Source organism: Bos grunniens, chromosome 1 (genome assembly GCF_055505025.1).
Source record: "Bos grunniens cultivar Pamir isolate PY7600 chromosome 1, Bosgru_T2T1.0, whole genome shotgun sequence".
NCBI lineage: Eukaryota > Metazoa > Chordata > Mammalia > Artiodactyla > Bovidae > Bos > Bos grunniens.
Genome location: NC_141165.1, coordinates 89,210,691 through 89,228,512, shown reverse-complemented (window position 1 = coordinate 89,228,512; position 17,822 = coordinate 89,210,691). Strand labels below are relative to the sequence as shown.

The following is a 17,822-nucleotide window of genomic DNA, read 5'->3' as shown; positions in this document are numbered from 1 at the left end:
AATTGCAAAATGTACAATAGTACTGAGAAGAATATGGCAAACACTGAAAGCCAACACCCCGGTGAGGCAAATAGCAACATTTTGCCAATCTTATCTATATCTCTCTGTTTTGTTTTTGAGGGACTTTTTCTGGGAGTATTTTCAAACACATCCCAGGAAACACACCATTCTGGCATTAATTGCATCAGAAGGGATCAGTTCTTTAATTCAGTGCTGGGGAGAGTAGAGGAGGGAGACTAAAACGGTAGGATCCTGAGACCGTAGTGAGTTGTGAAGCCAAAGCCTATGGTCAGAAAAAGGGTTTTTTCCCCTTAATGAAGTAGAAGAGAAGAGAAAATGCCAGCACGTATTGTATATAATACTCAGGATTGTTTCATGAAACTGGTTTTAGTAATATATGTATATATGTATTTGTATATGTATATGTTTTTATATATCGCTTCCCTGGTGGCTCAGATGATAAAGAATCCGTCTGCAATGTGGGAAACTTGGGTTAGATTCCTGGGTTGGGAAGATCCCCTGGAGGAGGCCATGGCAACCCACTCCAGTATTCTTGCCTGGAGAATGCCCAAGGACAGAGGAGCCTGGCAGGTTACAGTCCATGGGGTCACAAAGAGTTGGACATGACTGAGCAACTAGGCATACACACACACACACACACACACACACACACATCCTGGGTTGCAATGTAAAATAAATTTGTTTCTGTGGGTAGTAAAAATACTTGGGCCAAAAACATGAAGAGAGCAAGGAGGGATACTTTCTGAGGAAGGAAGGAGATGGAGAAGAGGAAAGTCATACAAGAGATAAGGGTAAGAAAGGAAGAATAGAAAGTGAGGGTTGTCTTACTCCCTGATCCATAAATACCAACCCACTTAAGGTTCCCACTCAAATGGAGTGACCTCAGTCGTCCTCTCTGTCCACACATCCCAGTTTCCCCAGGCTGGACTTGGCAGAACCAAGGGGAATGGAATGGGGAATCATACACAGAGAGATTTCAAGAGAAGAGCTAATTGGGGCTGATGACTGTAGCAAGGAAGAGACAGGGGCCAAAGCTGGTCTGAAATGCTCAGTCCTGTGAGAAGGGAAGAGTTAAGTTGAGGGAGCACCTGATCTGAAGGACGCTGAGATAAATTTTAGGCTGGGTAAATACGAGGTGATGGGAAGACACTAGCAATGTGCACTCTTCCAAAAGGCAATTAGAAATGTAAATAAAAAAGGAGTCTGAGCAAGAAGGAAAAACTGAACCCAGATGTGCAGACACGGGTGAAGTATCTTCCTCCTTCGCTGCATCTGTGCTACTCGCCCACCCATTCTTCTGATTCAAGATGCTGACCTGGGGATGGATACCTGAGTACATAAGTGTGACACATGTAACACACAGATGTGTAATGAACAAGCAGCTCCTTCTAGGTCCTTTAGGGACCCCGGAAGGGACAGCTCTGCAATAGCCCTCCCACAGCCCTTGGATGGAGAGCTTGGACTGTACCTTGGATGGAAAGCTCAGCAGACATGGAGGCCTTCCCTGACCCGTTCACCACCATGCACGTGTATACTCCCACGTCATCTCGGGTGACATCGTGGATTTCCAGGACTTGCATCCCATTCTTCTCGGACATAGACACACGAGCACTGGGCTGCAGGGGAACATCTCCCTGTGGACGGCACAGGCAGCTTGGTCAGAAAAACTGCTCACCTTTCAGCTCTGTCCTGTCTGCTGCCAATCCGCATGGGACAGACACCAGGCAGGCAGCAGGGCCCACTTCTCTGCACTCTGTCATCTCAGACAGCAGCCTGAGGGCCACCCAAGGGCCCTGACTCTGCTCTATGGATGCACTGTGGTGTTCTGTCCAGCTGAGAGAAGGTGCGTGGAACCTGTTTGAAAGGAGTCCAAGTTTGAGGTGGAAAATTCTACATTCCTCGCTTTAGTTCTCCTTTGCCTCCCTCTTCCTTTTAATGATGTTCCAGGGTCAGAACAGGAGAATCAGGACACAGGGAAAAGGCACCCATCACTCATTTTTTTCCAGGAGTTCCACCCGTGAAAAACCTACTCTCCCTGGCTTTGACCTCCTCGCTGCCCTGTTTACACCCACTCATCCCCTTCTCCCCTGCTTCCCACCTCTGTCTTCACAGTGTCTAGCCCCAGTGATTTATAAGGCACGCCCACGTGGAGCCTCCCAACAGTATTTTGAGGTTGGTGGCATTATCTCTGCCTCACAGATAAGGAAACCCGGGTTCTAAAAGACCAATGTCTTCCCAGCATCACATGCTCTGTGAATCAGGGAGCTATGGCTTGAAATCAGCCCCAGACTTCAAAGTCCACTCTCTTGACATGGTCAGGTCTGTCTTGACTCAGAAGTTTTATGCTGTTCTGTGAGCATGTGGATTACAGGACATTGTGGGCTGAGTGACAGGGAGAGTACGTGCACAGGGGCAAGAACAGGCGTGGCTACCAAAGCCAGGAGAAACTCGAGGGCCGTCTACAGTTGAAGTGGCAGGGACTGATTGGGAAGACAGAGTCCCGCTAGCCCAGGGATCTCACCCAGAGTCAGGGCAGACAGAACCCTACCTTGAGCCAGGTGACCTGTGGCTGGGGCCGGCCAGTGATCTTGCAGGAGAACCGCCCCATCTGTCCTTCTCTGACCACTGCTCGGCCCAGCTTGGTAGCAAATTTTGGTGGACATTCTCCCCAGATGCTAGGACGGGTCTCCATGGCAGGGGGTGCAAATCTGTCCCTGGGAAAAGATCAGCAGGAAATCCACGGCAATGCAGATCCTTTTCTGTCTATTCCCACCCAAGTCACTTAAGATGGGCTCAGAAACCAGCAAAGGGAAACCTTCCCAATTCTGTGCCTCAAATACATTCCTGGAAAATATCTGTGGCACCAAAACCTATTTCCTCTACCTCCTGAGCATGCGGCTAGTCTTCATTTACTAGCCCCTTGAATTTGTGCTCCTCCTTCCGCTCAGTTACTCAGTCATGCTCAACTCTTTGTGACCCCATAGACTGTAGCCTGCCAGGCTCCTCTGTCCATGGGATTTTCCAGGCAAGAATACTGGAGTGGTTTGCTATTTCCTACTACAGGGAATCTTCCTGACCCAGGGGTTGAACCCATGTCTCTTGCAACTTCTGCATTGGCAGGTGGATTCTTTACCACTGAGTCACCTGGGAAGTCCAGTGAATTTAGGTACACCTGAATTCTACCGAACTCAGGCCAAAACCTAGGTTTTGGCCAACAGACTGTGAACAGAAAGCAGAAGCATTATGTGCTACTTTTAGGCTGGACCGTTCAAAACCTCTATGTGATTCTCTTCTGGCTAGATGCAGAGGGTTCTGCCGGAGAGATGATGGAGCCACAAAATGGAAGGATCCTGGGTCCCTGAAATTTGGTTGGAAGGTTCTCCACTTGTCTGAGAAAATATGAACTGATTTTGCTTGAGTAAGAAAGAAACTTTGCTTATGTTAAGCCTTTGTGATTTAGAGGCTTGTTTGTTACAGCAGCCATTTTTATTTACCCTTGCCAATATAGGTTTACTTGCCATAAGAAAAGTCACATATTGATTGCCTCTTCTAAGTCTGTTTATTTTAGGTCTTCTGACTCTGGTCTCGGTTATTAGAGACTCCTGCAGACTATGTCCATGTAGCCCACTTCCATTTAGTTGGACCAAAGGAGCGATCCACAGAGGCCACAGGGTCGGGAGGGCTGTGTGAATGACATGTCAAACCCCAGTAGGCTCCTGCTTTAGTTACAACCTGGGGTGCTTCAGAAAACTTGCTCTCCAGGCTGTTGTGTCAAGGCAACAGGAGCCAATCCAGCCCTTACCCTGGGTTGAACACCCCAGAACTTACCCCAAGGCTTTGGAAACAACAGGCTGACCAGGCTTCTTCACAAAGCTCCCTGCAAGTAGAAAACAAAGAGAAAGGCTTGAAGAGCCAAGTCTGAGCTACCAACTTGGAGCAACAAAAGTCAGGGAGTCAACAAGGAGTATGGGGTGAGATAATGATGGTAACAGTTCACCCTGACTGAGCCTGTACTGGGTCAGGCTCTATGGCGGTCACTTTACATGTATCAGTGCATGGATTTCCTGCAATAATTTAAGGAGACTGGTATCACATAATCCTTCTATATTTTTTAAGCTGGTGGGAAAAAATGAGATTCAGAGATATGAAGTCACCCTCTTGAGTCACAGAGCCAGTAATGGTACAAGAAAGCATCCCAATCTGCCTGTTCTAGAACACTCCACCATTCTGCTGAGCAGTTACATGTTCTTGGACCTTCCACTTTGGGGATGCCCTGTGGAAATTGGGACCTCTCCAGAAAAGGAGCCAACTGAATGGAGCAGGGAGATGCCCATGCATCACTCTTGCCAAGTCTGTTCCCATCGGACCCACTCACTGCCCCACTCAAGGCCCAGCAAACAGCAGTATCTGTCCAGCTGGAACAAGCAGATCACTGGAGAGGGGCTCCAGTGATGCCGGTACCTCCCAGAACCTGCACCAGCAGGACACTGGGCACTGCTGGTCCTGGGTGTGGTGCTGCTGTGCTGGGTAGGAAGCAGTTAAATAGCAGACCCAGGTGGCTGGTGTCACCTCCTTTATCTAAATGCTGCTGCTGGTAGGAGCAACTCACAATGTGACCAGGAAGTGGCCACAAAGTGGTTAGGATATTTTTGAGGAATGGGGAAGGTGAGAGGAGGAAATTTTTGAGATGACAATAGGCTTGAAAGTTGCTATCTTTTTGTGATAGGCTGGGAATGTTTATAAAACTCCACCCAAAGCATGCATGGAAAGGGTAGAAGTCATTCCCTGATAACAGCAGGCAGCTGCAGTGGGAGATCTGCAGGGGGTTTCCTGGAAAAGGGGAAACTTTCTTAAATCCCAGCACGGATCACACTTACATGAATGCATAGGCACATAGGAGTGGAGGACGAAGCTCATGGCTGAGCACTTTCCTCAGCCATATCTGGTTTAAGGTTATACCAAGATCTCAGCGAAAAAGAGTTAATAACAAGAGTGGCATCACATTCACACCGTGGTTCCATCTGGGTGGGCAATTGTTGGACCTGTGCTTCCCCTTAATGTAACTGTTTAGCTAGCTGGGAAAATACTACACATGGATATCACCAGATGGTCAACACCAAAGTCAGATTGATTATGTTCTTTGCAGCCAAAGATGGAGAGGCTCTATACAGTCAGCAAAAACAAGACCGGGAGCTGACTGTGGCTTGGATCATGAACTCCTTATTGCCAAATTCAGACTTAAATTGAAGAAAGTAGGGAAAACCACTAGACCATTCAGCTATGACCTAAATCAAATCCCTTACGACTATACAGTGGAAGTAACAAATAGATTCAAGGGGTTAGATCTGATAGAGTGCCCGAAGAACTATGGCAGAGGTTCATGACATTGTACAGGAGGCAGTGATCAAGACCATACCCAAGAAAAAGAAATGCAAAATGGTTGTCTGAGGAGGCCTTATAAACAGCTGTGAAAAGAGAAGGGAAAGGCAAAGGAGAAAAGGAAAGATATACCCATTTGAATGCAGGGTTCCAAAGAATAGCAAGGAGAGATAAAGCCTTCCTCAGTGATCAATGCAAAGAAATAGAGGAAAACAATAGAATAGGAAAGACTAGAGATCTCTTCAAGAAAATTAGAGATACCAAGGGAACATTTCATGCAAATATGGGCACAATAAAGGACAGAAATGGTATGGACCTAACAGAAGCAAAAGATACTAAGAAGAGGTAGCAAGAAAACACAGAAGAACTATACAAGAAAGATCTTCATGACCCAGATAATCATGATGGTGTGACCAATCGCCTAGAGCCAGACATCCTGGAATGTAAAGTCAAGTGAGCCTTAGGAAGCATCATTATGAACAAAGCTAGTGGAAGTGATGGAATTCCAGTTGAGCTATTTCAAATCCTAAAAGATGATGCTGTGAAAGTGCTGCGTTCAATATGTCAGCAAATTTGGAAAACTCAGCAGTGGCCACAGGACTGGAAAAGGTCAGTTTTCATTCCAGTCCCAAAGAAAGGCAATGCCAAAGAATGCTCAAACTACCACACAATTGCACTCATCTCACACAGTAGCAAAGTAATGCTCAAAATTCTCCAAGCCAGGCTTCAACAGTACGTGAACCGTGAACTTCCAGATGTTCAAGCTGGATTTAGAAAAGGCAGTGGAACCAGAGATCAAATTGCCAACATCCACTGGATCATCAAAAAAGCAAGAGTTCCAGAAAAATATCTACTTCTGCTTTATTGACTATGCCAAAGCCTTTGACTGTGTAGACCACAACAAACTATGGAAAATTCTTGAAGAGATGGGAATACCACCTGAACCACCTGACCTACCTCCTGAGAAATATGTATTCATGTCAAGAAGCAACAGTTAAAACCGGACATGGAACAACAGACTGGTTCCAAATCGGGAAAGGAGTACATAAAAGCTGTATATTGTCACTCTACTTATTTAAATTATATGCAGAGTATATCATGTTGGGTAAAGCACAAGCTGGAATCAAGATTGCTGGGAGAAATATCAATAACATCAGATATGCAGATGATACCACCCTTATGGCAGAAAATGAAGAAGAATTAAAGAGCATCTTGATGAAAGTGAAAGAGGAGAGTGAAAATGTTGACTTAAAGCTCAACATTCAGAAAACTAAGATCATGGCATTTGGTCCCATCACTTCATTGCAAATAGATGGGGAAACAGTGGAAACAGTCACAGACTTTATTTTGGGGGGCTCCAAAATCACTGCAGATGGTGACTGAAGCCATGAAATTAAAAGACATTGCTCCTTGGAAGAAAAGTTATGACCAACCTAGACAGCATATTAAAAAGCAGAGACATTACTTTGCCAACAAAAGTCCATCTAGTCAAAGCTTTGATTTTTCCAGTGGTCATGTATGGATGTGAGAGTTGGACTATAAAGAAAGCTGAGAGCCGAAGAATTGATGCTTTTGAAGTGTGGTGTTGGAGAAGACTCTTGAGAGTCCCTTGGACTGCAAGGAGGTCCAACCAGTCCATCCTAAAGGAAATCAGTCCTGAATATTCATTGAAAGGACTGATGCTGAAACTGAAACTTCAATACTTTGGCCACCTGATGTGAAGAACTGACTCATTTGAAAAGATCCTGATGCTGGGAAAGATTGAAGGCAGGAGGAGAAGGGGACGACAGAGGATGAGATGGTTTGATGGCATCACTGACTCAATGGACATGAGTTTGAGCAAGCTCCGGGAGTTGGTCATGGACAGGGAGGCCTAGCATGCTGCAGTCCATGGGGTTGCAAAGAGTCAGACACGACTGAGCAACTGAACTGAACTAAACTAGCTGTGTATATTTTTCACCCCATAATGTGGGTTTAGTTCTTCTCATTAAATTCTCTTTTCAAGGTTAAAAGAAGTTATAGGCAGATAAAAGGAAAGACCTGTTCCGGGAGGCCTCAACTGACAATTGCAGTCAAGATGCCGGATAACACTGGAGGAATGCCAACTAGTCAGTTCTTTCAGAAAGTATCTGAGCACATGAGAATTGTAAGCTTTAAAGTTGCTCTGCTCTTAGACCAGCATCTGCCCTTCTGTCTCTCTAGTCAAAGGAAATGATGCTAAAAGTAGGAAAGAAAGTTTACAAAGCTGCTCACTGTGGTCTTGTTGGTAATAGTAAATATTGTAAATGATGCAATTGTCACACGTTGATAGGGAGATAATAAGTGGTTAAAATGTACAGTTAGAATATTTTTCTGCCACTGAATTATGTTTCAGAATATATGAAATGTTCAGAACTATGTTAAAATATTACATCATGTGCTCCTTAGCACACTCCAGCTGCACTGTGATCCTCTCCACTCCACTGAGCTCCCTTCTGACTACCACCTTGCTAAACCCTGTGGTCCAACATCTTCCCCATCTCACTCAGTAGCAGTTGACACCAGGGGCCATCCCCTCCAACACTTTTTCCTCCAGACTCTCCTGCTTTTAACAGGTTGCCTATTCTTCCTCAACCTCCTTCTTTCCTGGAACTTTATCACCAAGAGAACCTTAGGGCTGATTCTTGGGTCCTCTCCTCAGCTCTATGGACCCTTCCCTGGGAGGTCTTGGTCCTATGGCTTTAAATAATACCCATAAGATGATAACTTCCAAACTATATCTTTACCAGAACTTTGTATCCAGCAGAGGTAACCACACTAGTTCCCATCACATTATAGGCATTCAAATATTTGTTAAACAAATGAATTTTATGAAAAAAGGGGCAGCATGCAAACTTTTGTAATCAATGTGATCATAAGCAGGTAAAAGTGAAATAAAATACCCAAACATAGTAAAATGATCCAAACATAAAAAAATATAAAATACCCAGAAGAAAATATATCCAAATGTTATAACCTCTTATACACATTCTATCCCCAGCATTAGTCACATGTCAACCACTAAGACTCTCATCTAAAATATCCTTGTACTGAATGGATAAAGAAGATACAGCACACACACACACACACACACATGGAATATTATTCAGCCATTAAAAAGAATGAAATGATGTCATTTGCAGCAACCTAGATGGACCTACAGATTGTCATGCTGAGTGAAGTAAGTCAAACACAGAGAGAGAAATATCATATAATATCTCTTATATGTGGAATCTAAAAGGAAACGATACAAATGAACTCATTTACAAAACAGAAAATGTCTGATAGACTTAGAAAATGAACTTATGGTTACCAGCAGGGGGAAGAATGAGGGAAAGAGATAGTTTGGGAGTTTGGGATGGACATGTAGACACTGCTACATTTAAAATGGATAACCAAGTTTCTACTATATAGCACAGGGAACTCTGCTCAATGCTATGTGGCAGCTTAGATGGGAGGAGCGTTTGAGGGGGAATGCTGCTGCTGCTAAGTCACTTCAGTCGTGTCCGACTCTGTGTGACCCCATAGACATCAGCCCACCAGGCTCTCCCGTCCCTGGGATTCTCCAGGCAAGAACACTGGAGTGGGTTGCCATTTCCTTCTCCAATGCATGAAAGTGAAAAAGTGAAAGTGAAGTCGTTCAGTCGTGTCCGACTCTTAGCGACCCCATGGACTGCAGCCCACCAGACTCCTCCGCCCATGGGATTCTCCAGGCAAGAGTACTGGAGTGGGTTGCCATTGAGGGAGAAGGGATACCTGTATATGGCTAAGTAACTTTGTTTTCCACCTGAAACTATCACAACATTGTTAATCAGCTGTATACATATTTAAAATTAAAAGTTTAAAATAAAATATCTCTGTACCATTCACTGCACTTATAATGCTATACTGTACCATTCATTTCATGCTGTAGTAAAGACTTAATAAAAATTAGACTGATCAACGGATGAATGGATAAACAATATAAGGTCTATCTGTACAGTGAAATGCTATTTAACCATACAAAGGAATACAATGATGACACATGCTACAACACAGATTAACCTTGAAAAATTATGCTCAGTGAAAAAAGTCAGACATACACAAAATATGTGATTCCATTTGTATGAAATGTTCAGAAGAGGCAAATCCACAGACAGAAAGCAGATGAATATGTGCTGGGGGCTGGGGGAGGGGGAAGGAGAGTGACTGCTCAGTGGGTGTGGGGTTTCTGTTTGGGATGATGGAAAGTTTTGGAGCTTGACAGTGCTGACCGCTGCACGCCATTGTGAATGCACTTAATGCCATTGAATTGTACACTTTAAAATTATTTAAATGGCAAATTTAATGTAATGTGTATTTTATCACAATAAAAAAAAAGTTAGACTAAGCATCTTTAAAACTCTTGGGAGCCAAATGTCTTAATCCAAAAGTTAAAATTTCTTTACTCCTTAAAAAAAAGAAAATAAAGCAAAAATATGGCATTTCCTCAAAGTGTAACAAAAGAATGCTGTTTGGAGGTACTTGTATATCAGAGTAAGAGCAGTTTATGGTACAATCCAAAGGTAACATATAAAGAAGTCAGCTAAAAATGGAATTGAGGAATGCTTATTTTAATGTGTGTCAACACCAAAGAAATACATCAAAGCAAAAAGAGAATTTGTACTAAAATAGCTAACAAGGTCTATTTATAGGCAAAAATTTGAAGCTGCAAATTGTCAGATAAGGCAAAATTAATTTTGTGAAAGTATGAAAATCTGGCAGAACAGCAAGGTTATGTTTTAAAAAAAGTAAGTGGAAAGGGGATTAAGGTAGAAATGCCAAAAATAGAAGAGTAAGTTAAGAGAATTGATGAAGACAGGCTCAAGTTAGTGAGAGGGAAAAAAAGGCACCAAAGGTATTTAAACAGTAATTTCAGATTCTTCAAGGATGAGTAAAAGAGAATACTGGAAGGTTTTAGGAGTGAAAAGTTCAATAGTGGAGGGACCTAGCACTTTTTGTCAAAGGCTGACTAGACACAGAGAATGCTGCTGAAAAGGGAAATACTGTGATCATGACGGTAAAAAGAAGAAATGCTTCTAAAAACATGTGGTGATACAATTTATTATCTAAACAGGGTCTCTGGACAATGAAAGGGACATAATTAATAATTCTGCCAGGACAACAGGAATAAATCATGACTGTTCCAGGCAAACCAGGGAGCAGTCACCCTACTTGTAGGCAACTTCAAAGTAGATACTGAGGATTGCTTAAAATAGTGGTTCTTCACTCAATCAGAACATGTGCCCACTTTTTATAACATGTATTTAGCAAGGTCCCCTGTGCCATGCTGAATCAATATTTGAAACTAACCAGCTATCTATATAATTTCAAAGAGAAAACAAATGTAAAACCCTAAGTAACAGATTAAGGAGAAATAAAAAGAAAGTAAATTATAATAATATTTATTTCAATAAGAAATTTCAATATTGAACATCAATAGATGTTCAAGTATGACTATTTCAAAATGTAAATGCTCAGGCATATTAGAAGACATAACAAAGCAGATGCCTGCACTGACTCATATGCATGTTTGGATTTAAAGGTGAATGATCACAAAACACTGTGTAGTCATGGAAATAAAGGAACAAAGGTATACAGGTAGACACCAGAATAACAAGTAGTGTTAGCAACGTTATATGTCAACTGCATCTCAATAAAGAGAAAAAAGCAGAAAAAAAAATATAGCAAAAAGAAAAAGTAGTGTTAGGATAAATAACAGAACACATATTAGAAAATAAAAAAAGAATGAGCTCTTTCGGCTGGAACTGCCATCTTCCAGTAATTCGCCAAAATGACCAACACGAAGGGAAAGAGGAGGGGCTGCATCCTCTCTAGGCCTTTTAGAAAACACAGAGTTGCACCTTTGGCTACATACATGTGAATCAACGAGAAGGGTGATATTGTAGATATCAAGGGAATGGGTACTATTCAAAAAGGATTGCCCCACAAATGTGACCATGGCAAAACTGGGAGAGTCTACAGTGTCACCTACCATGATGTTGGCATCATTGTAAACAAACAAGTTAAGGGCAAGACTCTTGCCAAGAGAATCAATGTGCCTATCAAGCATATTAAGCACTCTAAGAGCTGAGATAGCTTCCTGAAACACGTGTACGAAAATGTTCAGAAAAAGAAGGAAGCCAAAAAGAAAGGGACTTGGGTTCATCTGAAGTGCCAGCCTGCTCCACCCAAAGAAGCACACTTTGTGAGGATCAATGGAAAGGAACCCAAACTGTTGGAGCCCATTCCCTATAAATTCATGGCCTGATGGGTGTAAAAATAAAGACCTAGACTGTAAAAGAAAAAAAAAGAATGAAACCTTAAAAGAAGATAACATAGCAAGACAAGTGACAGACCACAGAAGTGGAAAAAATGGGGGAAATGACTGTAAGTGTGGTGTCAAAACACTTTTCTGCTAATGACATGGGATCCTTGAGACCTCATCTGTACTAAAACGCAGATCCAGTCCCTATTATGCATAAGGCATTAGCTAGAGCTCCAGCCAGTAGACTGGTGTGTGTAATAAAAGCCAGAATAAAACTTGAGCCTTAAGAGAAAGACAAAGTGCTTCAAAGATAGGGGAGGGGACATTCCAGTGCAGGGCCTGCTGAAGATCCTGAATTTCAGTTTAAAAGTAGAAATCCTTGTTGGAAGATTTGAAGGGAGGGAGTGATAAAATACGTTTGATTTTTCTTTTTTTTTTTTTTAGCAGCAATGTGGAAATTCATGGGGTTGCAAAGAGTCAGACGTGACTGAGCAACTGAACTGACTGACTGATGTGTGGAATTGGGGAGACAAGTTGGTAATCCATGCAACAGGACAGAGATGATGGGCTGGAATGGTGGCAGTGGGGACAAATGAGCTGGCCCAGCAGGATCTGGTGATGGACTGGGGAAGGGGAGGGAGGGGGGACTTCAGGATGACGAGGTGGCTGGGCTGCCTTCCTTCCCAAGAAGGTCTGTGTTGTCATCTGTCAAGGTCTTAGCTGTGTCTTCCAGGAGTCATGAAAGTCCTGACCATACATGTTAACAGGCCTATCCCAGGGGCTGCCTGTCCCTGTATAAGCAGGGGCCTCACCCCATATAAATGGTTCACTCTACTGCCTCCCATCAGTGAGCTTTGGAGGTCACTGCCACACCACAGTGCATTCTCCACAGAAGGTACACGTGTGCATTATTCTTATACAATGACACTCAATAACAAGTAGTTGACCCTTGGAGAACATGGGGATTGGGGGCATCAACCCCATGTAGTAGAAGATTCACATACTGTTAATCTGTCTCAAAAATGAAGGAACTGATACACAACTCACCCAAGGGGAGTAAGTTGAAATGACTTGTACAGAACTGGGACTCAAACCCTAGTTCTTTTGATTTGATTATTGTGATCTCTAATCAAAGACAAACTTTTCCCCACACTTAATTAAATGAAAATACTATTTCTTGAAAAGAATCCATGTATAAGTGGACCCACACACTTCAAACTTGTGTTGTTCAAGGGTCAGCTGTTCATCCTTCCATAACGCTAAGGAGGTCATCCAAGGACATCAAGTTGACATTTCAGGAGTTCTGTTTGGGTCCCCAGGAACTGATGCACTAAAGAACCAATTCTTCCTCAAGGGGTTGAAATAAAATATTCACCACTTAGAAGACAAACTACTTCCCAGTCATTGATGGATAAGGTAGTCATATCCTACCAAATGAATTCAAAGGAGTAGTGACCTCAAGTTTCATTTTGGAGAGAGGAATAATTCAATAAATGGCAACCAGTGATTTCTAAGTTGTCTTAAATAAGTACTCTGAAAAGGATTTAGATCCTCTAAAGAGAGAAAATGGCTATTTCCTTTACAGTCTTCTTTCTGAGGCCAAAACTCCCAGGCATCCCAGCTCACTTCTCAAGAGTTACTTTCCATTGTGATTCCGCCCCACAAAACACCAAGCCAAGTAGCAGGTGTTCCCTTTAGTACTTAAGTCATAAAGACTGATTTTATAAAAATTTATCAGAAAGGAAATAAAGAGAAAGTCACCTCTGGTTTGAGCCCCTCCGCATTTGTGGGTCTGATGTGGTGGGAGTAATTTGGCTGCAGCTACTATATGGATGTCTGATCAGAAACCACCCGGTGGGCAAGTGCAGTGTATGGGAAGGTTATTTTAAACATGGTTCTGGAGAAATTCATTGTACTAATAAGCAACCCATTTTTGCTTGGAATCACGCAAAATGATGGTGTATCAAACACGGAACATGTGAAAAATCTGTGATCACGTGTGGTAGAAACCCATGCGTTCAGAAAAATAAAAATAAGTTAGAAGATTCCTGAAGCAGAAATAAGCACATAGTATGTCTGTCCTAGCTGTGGCTAAGGGGAGCAGTGGTCTGTAACTTGTCTTGCCATGTTATCTTCTTTTAAGGTTTCATTCATTCTTTTTTTTTTTTTTTTTTTATAGTCCAGGTCTTTATTTTTACACCCATCAGGCCATGAATTCACAGGGAATGGGCTCCAACAGTTCAGGTTCTTTTCCTTTCACCTGGAGAGCGACATGAAGTATGAAAATAGAAAAGCAACGATGAAGGGCAGAACTGTCCACTCATACTCTGAGATGGATCTGACTCTACAAACCACCTGGCCTCATGCTCCAGACCTGCCATGGTCTCCTCCCAATCTCTCCTTCAGTTTCATTTCCCACTATCTCTGCTCCTGCCCAGCCCTCCACCCCAGGCCTTAATTCTCTCCACTGTTCTCCCATCCCTGTCATTAGTATCATATTCTGCCATCCAAATGGCATCCATCTGACCTGATCCATCCAGGACTAACCAAGTCCTTCCTCCACCAAGAAGACATCACAGACCATTTCAGCCTCCAGAGATCTCGTCCTCCTCTAAGCTTACAGAGCTGAAGTGCCAATCATTTGGCAGATAAACCAATGCTATCTTATGACTGGGATTGTGTTTTGACTTAGCTTTCAACATGTCTTGGTCTTATCTGACCAACCAGGTTCTTGCAGAAAGGATCTGACAAAGTATTTTGTCTCCCACACGGCACCACACAAAGTCAGCACTTCCTAAATGCATCCTGATGTTGTTGCCTAATCATCACATAACAATGAAATATGAGGTCAAGAAAGTCAGCCTCTTGAGAGCAATTACCAAGTCTTGTTGCTCTTAGATAACAGCACAAAGTTAGCACATGCAAAAAAGCTTGATGAATGGAGAGGAGGCCAGGACTACAAGCAACGGGAAAGTATAGGGGGTTTGGGGTGGAGATGGGAGAACCAGATGGAGGAGTAAGAGATGAGGAGAAAAGATGGCACCATCAGGAGTAAAAACTGGGCCAGTCAGCAGTGCTGGCATATATTTTGGAGGCAAACTGGAAGGTGGAAACAGCTGAGGGAAGGGAGACAAGGATGTGGAAGTCATCCTTCAAGAAGAGAATGAGACTGAGTCCTTTGTCATCTAACTTTTCCATGTAGCAAACACGTGAGCCCTCTGCCAAGGCACTCTTGACACACAACTGTTTACCAGTGAGACTGCAGGAGCAAAAAAAATACTTTTATCTCTACCACATTTATATATTTAACTTTGATGAGATAGAAAAGGACAAAAATTCAGAGCATTTTAATATTCTGACTGGGTAAGAAAAAAAATAGGGCATATATACCTACAAAAAGGAGAGTGATCGGGAGTGTTATGGACTGAAAAGAGGTTATAAACAGTACAAATGAGAAATATAATTATGGTCTTTAAAGGAGGTAGAAGATTTCGGTAAAAGAAGATGGTATGAAAGAAGAGAACAACACAACAAAAGGAGAATCATAACAGACGTTCTTGAGGAATAGAGTAATTTTAAAACTCAGCCACTGCAAATAGACACAGTCTCAAAATATATATTGTCATCAATCTAATTCAATGTAAAAATGAAAGGGATCTGAGAAATCTGTCCCCGAAAAAAGGGTAGTAGCAAAACAGTGTAAAAGCATTTCCTACAAATCCAAATATCACCAGATAACACTGGTGTCAGCGACCCCAGCATAGCTAGGCTAGCGGTCACTAAGGCCACTCTTCCCCCTTAAACTCCGTGACGTGGGGTCACTCTCCCTTCTGCTGCCACATTCTGGGTGGCCTGCCACCTGGCTCTGTTTCTCACACATGGTCAGGGAGTACTTAATTCTACAAGTTATATTGGTTATCTATTTGTAGTCTCTTTCCCAGTAGGAGGTAAACTTCGAGAGGGCGGGGAGCCTATCTGAAATGGGCCTGGCCCAGAGAGGGACAGAGTGGTGCACAAGGCTGTGTGGACAGAGGGACACACTCTCAGCTCTGGGAGACATGCCAGGATCAGGATGTGTCTTTGCTTTTCAACAGAGACAAGTGGAGCAGCCTCAGAAACCATCACCTACAGGGCCTTCCGGCTTAGGACTGAAACCACATCATCCGCTGTCCTGATTCTCAGGCGTTAGAATTTGGGCAGGAATGACACCATCAGGTCTCCTGGTTCTCCAGCTTGCCGACTGAAGATCTTGGGATTTGTCAGCCCCCATAATGGTGACAGCCAATTCCTTGTCATGAATCTTTTTATACACATATACATATGATCTATTCTGTTTCTCTGGAGAACTAACATAGTAGGTAGAGGCACTAGCCTACTGGTTCTCAAAGTGTTGGACCCAGTGTGCATCAACCTAGTATCAACACCACTAGGAAACTTTTAAAATGAAAACTCTTCAGCTCATCCTACAGCTATTAACCCAGAAACTCTGGGGCAGAGCCTCGCAGTTTGTGGTTTCAGAAGCCCTCCAGGTGATTCTGATGCATGCTCACCCTTGAGAATCACTCATACTAGGATAAATACATCACATCTGTAATGGAATTCTTCCGTACTACTCAAAGTGTGATCTGTGGACCAGCCACACGGGCATCACCAGCGGCTGGTTAGAACTACAATGCCAAAGAATGCTCAAACTACTGCACGATTGCACTCATCTCACACGCTAGTAAAGTAATGCTCAAAATTCTCCAAGCCAGGCATCAGCAATATGTGAACCATGAACTTCCAGATGTTTAAGCTGGATTTGAAGGCAGAGGAACCAGAGATCAAATTGCCAATATCTGTTGGATCATCGAAAAAGCAACAGAGTTCCAGAAAAACATGTATTTCTGCCTTATTGACTATGCCAAAGCCTTTGACTGTGTGGATCACAACAAACTGCGGAAAATTCTGAAAGAGATGGGAATACAAGACCACCTGACCTGCCTCTTGAGAAACCTGTATGCAGGTCAGGAAGCAACAGTTAGAACTGGACATGGAACAACAGACTGGTTCCAAATCAGGAAAGGAGTATGTCAAGGCTGCATATTGCCACCCTGCTTATTTAACTTATATGCAGAGTACATCATGCGAAATGCCGGGCTGGAAGAAGCACAAGCTGGAATCAAGATTGCCAGGAGAAATACCAATAACCTCAGATATGCAGATGACACCACCCTTATGGCAGAAAGTGAAGAAGAACTAAAGAGCTTCTTGATGAAAGTGAAAGAGGAGAGTGAAAATGTTGGGTTAAAGCTCAACATTCAGAAAACTAAGATCATGGCATTTGGTCCCATCATTTCATGGCAAATAGATGGGGAAACAGTGGAAACAGTGAGAGACTTTATTTTGGGGGGCTCCAAAATCACCACAGACGGTGACTGAAGCCATGAAATTAAAAGACGCTTACTCCTTGGAAGGAAAGTTATGACCAACCTAGACAGCACATTAAAAAGCAGAGACATTACTTTGCCAACAAAGGTCCGTCTGGTCAAGGCTACGGTTCTTCCAGTGGTCATGTATGGATGTGAGAGTTGGACTCTGAAGAAAGCTGAGGGCCAAAGAATTGATGCTTTTGAACTGTGGTGTTGGAGAAGACTCTTGAAGAGTCCCCTGGACTGCAAGGAGAGCTAAGCAGTCCATCTTAAAGGAAATCAGTCCTGTATATTCATTGGAAGGACTGATGTTGAAGCTGGAACTCCAATACTTTGGCCACCTGATGCAAAGAACCGACTCATTTGAAAAGACTTTGATGCTGGGGAAAATTGAAGGCAGGAGGAGAAGCGGACACAGGATAAGATGGTTGGATGGCATCACCGACTCAATGGACATGAGTTTGAGTAGACTCTGAGAGTTGGTGATGGACAGGGAGGCCTGGCGTGCTGCAGTCCATGGGGTTGCAGAGTTGGACATTACTGAGTGACTGAGCTGAACTGAATTGGTTAGAACTGTAGGCATGTGCGCAGCACTCCAGACCTACAGAATCAGAATCTGCGTTTTCACAAGATTCCCCAGGTGATCTGGGTGCCTTTGCATTTGCGTTAAACATGCCTAAGGGTGAGTCTGAGCAGTTCTGAGGTCG

At 43.1% G+C, this 17,822-nt stretch overlaps 1 protein-coding gene and 1 pseudogene across 7 annotated transcripts in view; one reads left to right on the top strand and one right to left on the bottom strand.

Moving 5' to 3' along the window:
- Positions 1-17,822, bottom strand: part of MYLK (myosin light chain kinase) — a 281,903-nt gene that overhangs the window by 124,357 nt on the left and 139,724 nt on the right. For all 7 annotated transcript variants that reach the window (XM_086402745.1, XM_086402723.1, XM_086402766.1 and 4 more), the window contains 3 exons: positions 3,850-3,898; positions 2,570-2,735; positions 1,490-1,655 (listed from right to left, as the gene is read on the bottom strand). In XM_086402745.1, coding sequence (XP_086258871.1) covers positions 1,490-1,655; positions 2,570-2,735; positions 3,850-3,898 — 381 coding nt within the window. The remainder of the gene's footprint in view (positions 1-1,489; positions 1,656-2,569; positions 2,736-3,849; positions 3,899-17,822) is intronic.
- On the top strand, positions 11,228-11,707 carry LOC147379869 (large ribosomal subunit protein eL21 pseudogene; annotated as a pseudogene).